Source organism: Neopelma chrysocephalum, unplaced genomic scaffold (assembly GCF_003984885.1).
Source record: "Neopelma chrysocephalum unplaced genomic scaffold, ASM398488v2 Primary Assembly neopelma1_176, whole genome shotgun sequence".
NCBI classification, from domain to species: domain Eukaryota; kingdom Metazoa; phylum Chordata; class Aves; order Passeriformes; family Pipridae; genus Neopelma; species Neopelma chrysocephalum.
Genome location: NW_020897838.1, coordinates 165,557 through 175,949, shown reverse-complemented (window position 1 = coordinate 175,949; position 10,393 = coordinate 165,557). Strand labels below are relative to the sequence as shown.

Sequence of the window (10,393 nt, the reverse complement as noted above, 5' to 3'; positions counted from 1 at the left end):
GGGGTGTCTGATTCTGGCTCAGTGTTCTGGACTGGCTGTATAAGACAAAGGACCAAAGCTTATTTATTCATTGTAGCTCAGTCCTCTAGAGATAGAGCTGGGAAGTATATAAATATCAAGGAGGAATCCTGTGAATATCAGGCAAAAAAATCAATTTTATTCCTTTCTATTGTCTGAAATGTATTTAATACTCTTATTGTGTTGTTTTTGCAGTCATTCCTTGCCAAACAGCCAGCAACGCCTACAAGAGCATCAGTAAGTAGATCCAAGGAAAAGAGTAGGAGGTGTTTAGTTTCCTTCTAGGGAAAAGGGAATGATTCTAATCTGTAGAGGTTCATTTTTTAAATTTAAATGTAACCTACATAATCTCCCCAAACTGCAGAAAGCAAATAATAAGGCAGTAGTTTAAAATGTTGCTTATAAATTGCTTCATTCTAATTCACTGTGGAAATGTAGAAATATCTGATGATTATTGACCTGAAATATTCCTACAGTGATTCAGCCTTTCTTTTAGTGGGGCACATCCCCAAAATGACTGGTGTTTGGGCTGTTTGTTTTCTTTCTCCAGTGTGCAGCACTGCAGTGCTAATATAAAGGTTGAAAAAGTGATTTGTATGTAATGTTACATTTGCTTCCTATAACTAATCCATTTAAGTTCCCTAATTTGTGTGATTTGGACTTTTTTTAAGGAATCTCCTGCAAGAGGCCCTGCAGGATCCCCAAGAACTCAAGGCAGAGCTGGTCCCGCCAACGTCCCCAGTGCCTCACCAATAACATCAGTTAAGAAACCAGATCCAAATATTAAAAGTATGAATAAGCATTTTACTGTTTTAAGCATGTGTTACTTCCCTTAAAAAAGAATCTGATTCTGTAGAAAGATTTCTGAATTTATTCACTAATGGTATAGTTAGTTAATAACAGAAATGAATTTATGACATAATTCAGGTTTGATTTTTTTTTCTTCTCTTGTCATTTATATGACTTGAGTTAGAGTTCTGTTCCTGCCAAGCAGTCAGACAGAGAGCAAATATATTGTGATTTCCTTCAGTTGCCCATGTACATTTAATATGCATCAGTTGGATTAATAGTTTATACTTCATATCACTTATCCTGGAATCCACAGTGAAAGCTGTTCCTCCAAACCCTCTCCAGAAGGTTGTTTTCTGTGGCAGATGAAGTCCCTTGGCAGTGACACCTTCCCCTGCCTCAGCCCTGGGATGCAGCTCCGTGTTATTGAGGGGTTTCTTTCCTCTCCATTGGCAGGGCCAGTGTTGATTTTTGGTTTTGTGGTGCAATACCTCCCTTGCAGGGGTAAAATGCACTTCTGGGTCCTGTGTCATTGCTGGATTTCCAAGCTCTGATTTATGGAAAGTCCTGTGGCATGAAAGGCTGCTCTGGAACATCTGTGCAGTTTGTTAATGGGCTTGTCAATGTTTGAATTGCACAGCCATTCTTAATACTTTTGTTCTCGGCTTCTCCATTTTGGGAAAACCCCAAAAGCATACAAATATTTAGATTAAAATTTGATGACACCCCCTAGAAAAGCAGTAACATGTTTTCAGTCATCTCTGACTTGGCCAAAGTATGCAAAGGACCAGTGTCTTTACACTGAGCAAGGACAGACTCTCATATCTGAGGTTTATTTCCTTGATTAATAAGAGAGTTGTATATATGTATATAAAAATAAGTGCTGTCATTTACCAGCTCTAAGTGCTCTGTGTGATATAAATATATTTGGTTTTTATTTAGACAATGCTGCAAGTGAAGGTGTCTTGGCTAGTTTCTTTAACAGTCTCTTGAGCAAAAAGACTGGTTCTCCTGGAAGTCCTGGTGCTGGAGGAGTGCAAAGCACAGCCAAGAAATCAGGTATTGGACTTGTTATTGCAGCTTGTTTTGCAGATTTGTAATATTTTATTTGGCCCACATTGTTCTAACTGGGTGTACCTTTTACACTGGTCACTCAAGTGACAGACCTTGACAGTGCCAAAATGTGCAGTCCTTAAAAAAGAACTGAAGTACTGCAACATCACAACTCCAGGGCTTCTACTGAGCCTGTTGTAACTTGATCCTTTGAGTGAAGTTGTACTGCTGGGATATCAATAACATTTGAGTCTTGATCATACTCAGAAAGTGATAATTTTGTTTTCAACTAGAGAATTCCTGCCTTTCTTGGCACTCTGCTGTTGCTTGAAGGAGATGCAGTTTGTTGGATTTGGACTGGAGTTAGCAGTGAAACTATTGAAATCTCTCCAGAGTTCAAGTTGAAATGAATTCTTATGAGAACTTGAAGTTATTCTCTCATGAATGATTCAGTATTTGTTGTGATGTGACACAGCTGATAACACTGATCAGGTGCATTCAGTCTGTGCACATGCCTGGGACTGCACTGGATGAGAGATGTGGGGATAAGTCATTGCACCAGTTTAGAGGAATATAAAAGAAACCTGTCAGAACACTTGGTACCTCTACAGACCTCAGTGGTGTAAAATACATGGTTGTTTCACGTGAAATTAGAAATGTCCTACTTTGATTATTAACGGCTTCTTTTCAATAGTGGTGTTGCCATCACAGGGAGTGTTCAGGAGCTTTCCTTCCAGAGTTCTTTCAGTACTGAATTATTGATAGACCCCAGGCTGGGGAAATCATGGAAACTGTAATGGTGATGCCAAGCCCACAGTTCCTCCTGCTGGGAGGGAAGTGTAAGGCCCAGACATTCTGAACTGGAAATGAAAAATATTTTATGCCAGCCACACTGAGGGTGTGTCAGTCAGAGACCCAGAGCAGCTGGGCTTGGGTATTGGAACTGAAACTATTCCTGCAGAGGGGAAATACAGATTGATTTTTATTATTTTTTTTTTAATTGGGAAGGGTTGTATATGACATTCCATGCTCTGAAAGCTCAAAGATGGCTAGAATTTGACTTAGAGCCAGTCAGGTGGGGCTGAGTTGTGTGTTTTGTTTTAGCATGATGAATTCTGAAATTGTCTTTACTATAATAAATAAATTTAAATATAACAATAATTTTTTGTATTATATATTATTTACATAATATTATTGTATCTGTGTTATAAAAATACTTTACTAATTCTTTCCTAATCCAGAGTGCCCTCTTCAGTTAAACACTGAAAGGTGTCCCCTGCTTCTTCAAAGGCAGCCTTGTGTTGCTACTGACCACAATGTCAAATTAACTGGCTTCATAGAAATAGAATTAGAAATGTTTTATATTATTTCATCCATGTTCTTTATCTGAAGCAAAATCAGATGTTGGGGAGTGCCTGGCTAGTGATTAAAAAGCAAACAAACTGTGAAATAAAAGCTGTGATGTCATGTCTCCAGGAAGCTTATTCCAGTACTTAATAGCTTTTTTTTTCCTCTTGTACAGTCAATGTTTCTTAATCCCAGTACTGTTTGTCCCTTTTGAGTGGAGCTGGAGATCAGTGTGACCCCTTTGTCTTTGCAGCATTTGAGAACTGTTCCCCTTTGCCTGTGACTTTTGTGTGGGCTGCAGAACCAGACTTGTGTACAGGAGGTGTTTTTGTGGCTCTCCCTGGGCTGTGCTCAGGTGCCCTTTTGTTTTGGTGCTCAGGGATGAGGGTGGTGTGTCAGACAGGGCTCTGTCAGCCCTGAGCAGGGGCCCTTCCTGTGTCTGCAGACTGTGCTGCTGTTCAGACATCTCTGGGACACTGGGGTTTGTCATCTCAGTCATACTCATCAGGATTTTTTATAACAACTCAGTCACTTCAGTACATTTTCTGCCTCCTGGGCAGTCTGTCTCAAAAGTCCTTTCCAGTCTGTCTCAAATTACCTCAGTGTTTCAAAGGGTTGTATGTTTGCTTAATCATTGTTTGCCACTCTATCATTATGCACAACTTTCATAATTTATATAAATAACTTCTTTCCTCCAATCCCGTCTTTCAAAATCCTTTGTTGTCCCTTCAGGTTGCTTACCTGATATCAGATATCTTCAACAGTTGGGCAGAGTAGATTGATAATAAAAGTATTGACCAGTACTGTGGATAACTAATGGGTAATTTTATGAGTTAGATTACATGATTTCTCTGAAATACCAAGGCTGGTTTTTTTCTAGTTTATTTATATGAAGGGTATGTGAGATGTGATATCAACCACTTCTCCCTTCTCCACAGGACCTGTTACCTGTCATAGAAAAAAACTTGGGTGGCTTGACAGAACTTGTTGGTAATAGATCCATGTTGATTGTTGTGCTGTTTGTAAGCACTTACAACTTAATTGCAATTTCTAGAAAAATCACTAGAGTAAAAACTAACTAGTCTGTCTTGGGCTTTACTCTTTCCTCTTTCAGTCTTCTAGAACATCACGTGCCTTCCAGGAGTTTTTAAAGATAACAAATGGCTTTGTGTGCCCTTTTTATTTACTTTTTTTCCCTTATGTCAGCATTAACTTCTAATTTAAATAGGTCATTTATCTCCTGAAACATCTAGAGACAGCAGTCATACATCCTGTCTTAACTGTCTTGGGTTTGTTAGACTAAATTAGCCAACTTAGTCTTCTGCTAGAGGTTGAGCTGTTCTCCTTACTAGTTTGTTCTTCCTTAGTTCCCATCACTGGCTTCTCTTCCCTTGAACATGAGTGATTAGAACATGGCATGCAGCACTCCAGAAACATCTCATTGGAGATATAACTGGAGCAGCAGTTCTCTTTCTTGGGTGGAAGGACTTTGAGTGATCTCAAGGTCTCAGTTGGCTTTTCTTGGCTGCATCAAGCTGGCAGCTCACGCTCATTCCTGACTTTGGGAACAGAACAGAGGCTTTGGCTCCCCAATGGGCCTGTTCCCTCCCAGCTGCTGTGCTCACACCTGATGTGCAACCAGGGGGAGATTAAACTTTCTTGAGGAGGTAAGGGCTCCTGCTGTTGGGATCCTGTTGGGTTTATGAGGTAGCTGGTCATCACTTGTTCTCCTGTGGAGGAGCTGAGGAAAATATCTTGGAGAAAGCCTTATTTACAGCAGCACCCTCTGTGTGAGTAAATGCGCTAGAATTGTCTTTGTAGGCATTTTAAATGTCTGAACTGTTTAAAGAGCCCTAGGTTTTCAGAAAGTTGATGACAAAAATATTTAGCTTTAAAGAGACCATCTGTTTCTCTCGTAGCTATGAATATCCTGAGGGTGAAATGTCACAGGATGAGAGAGACATTGTGGATCTCAGCATCCTGGTCAGCCTAATGATGGATTGGTCTCTGCTCTGTTAATCCTCACCTGAGAGAACTCTCTCATCTGGGCAGATGCTGCAGTGTCACGTCCATTTTTCATGCTGTCTGATTCCTCAAGCGTCTTGTTTGCCTTTATATTTCTGGGCTGTCTCTCTTTGATGTCTAGACCGTGATATTTCAAAGAACTTCAGCTGGTCGTTTCTGTGGTGGATTATTTTGCTTCACTTTGTCTTCTAGACTTAATAAGGTTTCATTTATATTCACAAGAAGATTCTTGCCAATTCCAAGGTTGCCTTCCCCCTGCATTCCTGTGAAGAACTGGGCTTCGCTGCTCTCACTCTGACCCAGCAAGGGAAACCTGGAACTGTGCAGGACACATCTGACTGCCCAAGGCCTTCACCATCCCTGACAGATCTATGGGGAACCTGGAAGCCCCTATCACTGATCCAGAACTGAGGGGGATTTTTATTGGCTTGGGAACAGCTCCTTGTGTTCCTTCTCTGGGAAAGGTGCTCCCCTGCAGTGGTAGTAAAGGGGTGGGTGAGGTTATCCCACATCTCCCTGAACAGCTTGGAATGCTCTTCCTGCCCAGGCTGAGGGATTTCAGGACACAGCTGCTTGGGGGGGGATTTTGGGAGGCTTCAGGATCCAGTTCATCCAGCATAAAAAAAACCCTCCAATTTTTTAGATCTACTTTTGTTTAAGCAAGAATTAGGGTTTAGGATTTTTTAACTCCAAGGTACCATTAGTCTCCGTGAAAGTGTTTTGTATTTTAAGTTCTGTTAATTCTTAAAGTCTGCTGAAATACTCCTGCTTTGAATAGGTGCTGTTAAGAGTGCTATGGCTTATGAGTAGTGCTTAAGTCTAAAACCTTCATAGTGAAGAAAGGTACCCTTTTAACTTGGTTATGTCTTTGTACTTTGGAAAAAAACACTTAAATCTCTAACAGTCAAATCTTACCTTCTTAATGTTTTCAGCATGTACCCTGGAAAAAATCCACCTAATATTTCACACACATTTGAGCTGGAAAACAGATGCTTGTTAAATTCTTTGGCTATGTAAGGAAGCTGTACATGGTTATATAATCTACTTTTTGTCTAAAAATATAGCTTTTTAATCTTAAATGCATGTATGCTCCACACATTAGGATGTATTGTTCCAATTTCAGTGGTGAATTTGTCTGTGGGTTTATAATTTTTAGAATGATAGAAGGAAGCTGATGGTTCAGTTAGGGAATTGTTCAAAAGTTTGGAGTCCAATATAAAAATGTAAGATATGCCTTTCCATGAAATGCTTCAGAGGGTCTGTTTCCAATCGAAGAAGTCCTTTGAAATGACTGCTTGGAGATACTACATGAATATGCAATTCATGTCCCCTTTTTTAAGGGAAATGTTGTCTGCAGATAGCAGAGTTCTTCCTGTTGGTTGTTTAATAATTAAAGTGCAGCAAGTACAAGTGCAACCAAAGGTGATTTTTTTGTAGCAGGTGTCCCACATACCTTATGGGTAAAACTTGGGTTTAAATAAAGTCCTTGCTGTCAGTGCTAATAATAGAATTGTGTATGGTTGGGTTTTATGGAAAATCCTAAATATGATTATTTTTAAAATGTTATTTGCTATAAAACATCACAGGTATTTCTGTGCTTTTATGCTGCTGTAGAATTCAGCATTTCATCTCTTTTTAAAGTGAATTAAACCTTAGTATTTATCATTCTTTACACAGGCAACACCCTGTATTGTGCCACATCTTGGGGAGGTGCCAAAATAACGAGAAATAAGTAATATCTTGTCATATAAAAGTGATTTTTACGAAAACTTTACGTATTGGTTAAAACATTTAACTGAAATTTGACTGCTTTAACCATTTTCTTTTTAGGACAAAAGACAGTTTTGGCAAATGCTCAGGAGGAGCTGGACAGGATCACTCGGAAGCCAGACCCCATGGTAACAACAAACTCTCCTCCAGCAGAGAATGAAGCTTGATAGCACGTCACAAATGCATCTGTAAATGACCAAATAACTATGTATAGTGATCTGATAAGACCAGGAATTTTCTGCTATGGCAGATGCTATCAGTTTTCTTGGGGCAGGGGAAATGAGCTTACTCCATCATTGCCTTGTCCCAGTCAAAAGTGCACATTCAGGAAGTTTGCATATAAAATCCCTCTGTATAAGATAACCATTTAGAGTTTATATAGGGCAATTCTTTTGGTTTGGAGGTAAAGCAGGTGCAGCTGCATTTCCTGTTGTGAAGAACACAGAGAAGCAAAACGGAGAGTTCTTTTTAAAGTACTACTGACTGCACACGAGGCAAGGAAGAGCAATGAAACCTTCTTTCAGAGTTACTGGAATTGGCTACTTGTATGTTTGCAAATGCATTGTATTCTTGGAGTGGTGGGGGTGGTGGTGCAACAGCATTAATTAGGTGAAAGAAGCCTAGGTAGGGGATGGACCCTATGAGGGGCAAAGGATTTGGGACAGCGAGAAACCAGAATGTTGGATTGACTGGAGAGGAGCAATGTCGTTAAATCCTGTGGTTCACACGGGGTAAACAGTCACTGTTTTTAAAAGACTACTTTACATTGGAGAATTCCAGGCCAAACACTAAGAACCATGGGAATTTATTCTTGTTATAAATCTTGTTTTAGTTTTTAAAGAAGTCTTAAGAGTGTGGATGCCCTTTCTGGTGTAGCTAACAAAGGGAGAAACTAAACTTGTTTAGATCCAAGTGCCTGGCACAGTGTGTGATGTGTCTTTAGAAGGTGCTTGAACTTATTGTGCACTGTAGTACAAACAGTCACTGTTTGGTTTTATTTTTAAAACAGTAGTTTGGCAGTTTGTATTTAATTTTAAATCCTGTTTTCTGATAGCTTCTGCCTTTTTTTATGCCAAGAGGCAAGCCTATGAAGAATGGTGGGTGACGGATCATTTTCCCATAATGAAATGTGCTACAGAACACTCTCAGTCGTTTTTTTTCTTACTTTTTTTTTTGTAACTAAATCTTAGCTACCAAGCTAAATTTGATTCCTGCCTTACACCTCTGGAGGTTTTTAAAAAAAACTTTCAAGGCCCTAGTTCCAACCACGTGTGCTGCAGGTGCAGCCAACTCCAATCGTGAAGGTGACCTGGAAAGGATGAATGTGTAGGGATGGACGGGCTGAAGAAGTGGGTTTGTGTTTTCTTTCATGTAGCATTTCATTTGGAAAGATGGGCTGGGGGTGTCCCTGTTGCTGTAACAGAGGTCTGTCCATGGTCACACAAACCATCATTCTGTCAAAGCAAACAAACTGCTCTGGTTACTGAAATGGCACTTTGATTTTATACACAGTATGCTTGTTTTACATGGACACACTACCAGAAATTAGAGATACCAAGCATATGCTGTGCTCTTAATGCTGAAGGGAAAAACCACAATTTGATTTATACAGAGTTTACTTTTTATTGATATGAACTTGTTGTACTAAATCCAATGTCTGGATATAACTTCCCTAATATATATTGTTACTTAAATATACAGAACTAGACTGACCACTAACACAGTGCTGGGTGTTAACCTCAAATCCTGTGTGACATCAAGAGGCTGTTCATGTAAGTCTGTCTAAACACCTAGGAAGCTAAGAGTATTTACTTGCCTCTTACAAACATTAACATGAGTATGTTACTTGTGCCAGTTTTTTTTGTTGAAAATACTATATTTTTCTTTTTTTTTTCCTTTTTTTTACTTTTGTAATAAACGGTATGACCTGAAGTTACACAGCTGTCTAGATCACAGTTAGACCAAGGCTGGGGCTGGGGATGTGGATGTACTTGCTGGTGTAACAGGTGCCAGTTGCAAGTTACCACACCAGAAGTGATCACACACTGTCCTCCTGACACTGAGAGCTGAGATTGGAGACCAAACCATCACAAATCCGACAGGAAAATGGAAAAAGTGTGTGATTGGAATGGGATAGAGTTTGAAAACTTCAGTCTGAAGCTGCCTTTTTTGTCATCTAACCTGATAAGCACTTTTCTAGCAATATGGCTAAAACTTAAAATTGAAGTACTTTCCAGATCTATAAAAGTGTTAAGTATCCTAAAATGGATCAAAACTGTTGATGTATAACTTACCAGCTTTGCAGAAAGACAAAAGAGAACCAGATTTCCAGTTTCTAATTGCAAGTGAATGCTCCTAGTTTATTGAAGAGAGTTGTAAGTAATGTAGCATCCTGTGGTTGCCAAGGTCTGTGGGCTTTGGTGAGCTGCACAGTTGTTATTCTGGTATCTTCAAGCATTGGAACCAAAGGCCAAATGCAAACAGCCTTTACATTTTCAAGTGAAACTTCATTTTATTTGCAGATACACTTGTATGGTAGACTGTTTAAACTATTATATGCCTATATTTATATGCATTATAGTGACTGCATCTACTGTTCATGTTTAAACTACGAAAACAAAAGATGAAAGCATTCAACTTGAAGCAAATAGAAAAGTTTAAAGATTGGCCCTCCATAAAAATGCTGTGGTTATGCTGCTTGATTTTAAGTTTGCACTTTTTTTTATTGGCATTTAAAAAAAAAACCTGTTTAAACTGAACAGAATTTCGTATTTTATTTAATTTAACTACGTTGGAAGTGACTGCTCTGTACATCGTGAACTTAACAATATACATGCTGTAAATGAAAGTTCACTGTCCTGTATACTAAGTTTATTGGGGTTTTTTTTCCAACTTACAATTAGGACTGCAAATGTATGAACAAACCTTAGTCCAGTTGTATGGCTTTAACCAGGTGCAGTCATGTGGAACTTTGCTTTCTAGTGCTGGCAAAACGAGGACGTCTTTAATTACTGGCTTCAATAAACATGAATCCAGACTGCTTTATGCTCTGCTTTGGTGTTGTTTTTAAGATCCCCCTTCTGGAGCTGTTTCTGTGGGAGCAGAATATGGATATGTGGAGCAGAAAGTGGGAGCCCTGAGAACAGGAGCAGTAAGTTGGCTTGTGCAGTTGTGCCTCTCTTCCTCTGCAGGGCTTTTGTGCCAGCCCTGGCCAGGGCAGGAGTCACTCCAGGGAAACCCCTGGAGTTCAGGGGGTGTGTCCCATGTCAGGGAAGCAGAGATGTGTCCTGACAGCTCACACCCCACAGCTCTGCCAGCACAACTGCTTTGGATGCCAAGTAATGGATTTCATGGCAATGGGGAAACAGTTGGATATTTTACGAGCTTCAAA

The 10,393-nt window shown here is 39.6% G+C and overlaps 1 protein-coding gene across 3 annotated transcripts in view; it reads left to right on the top strand.

Moving 5' to 3' along the window:
* The window catches only part of DYNC1LI2 (dynein cytoplasmic 1 light intermediate chain 2), a 26,788-nt gene extending 16,741 nt beyond the window's left edge, over positions 1–10,047 (top strand). For all 3 annotated transcript variants that reach the window (XM_027701962.1, XM_027701960.1, XM_027701961.1), the window contains 4 exons: positions 214–255; positions 690–807; positions 1,750–1,866; positions 7,063–10,047. In XM_027701962.1, the coding sequence (XP_027557763.1) occupies positions 214–255; positions 690–807; positions 1,750–1,866; positions 7,063–7,169 (384 nt within the window). In that variant the 3' untranslated portion in view covers positions 7,170–10,047. The remainder of the gene's footprint in view (positions 1–213; positions 256–689; positions 808–1,749; positions 1,867–7,062) is intronic.
* The last annotated feature ends 346 nt before the right edge of the window (positions 10,048–10,393 follow it).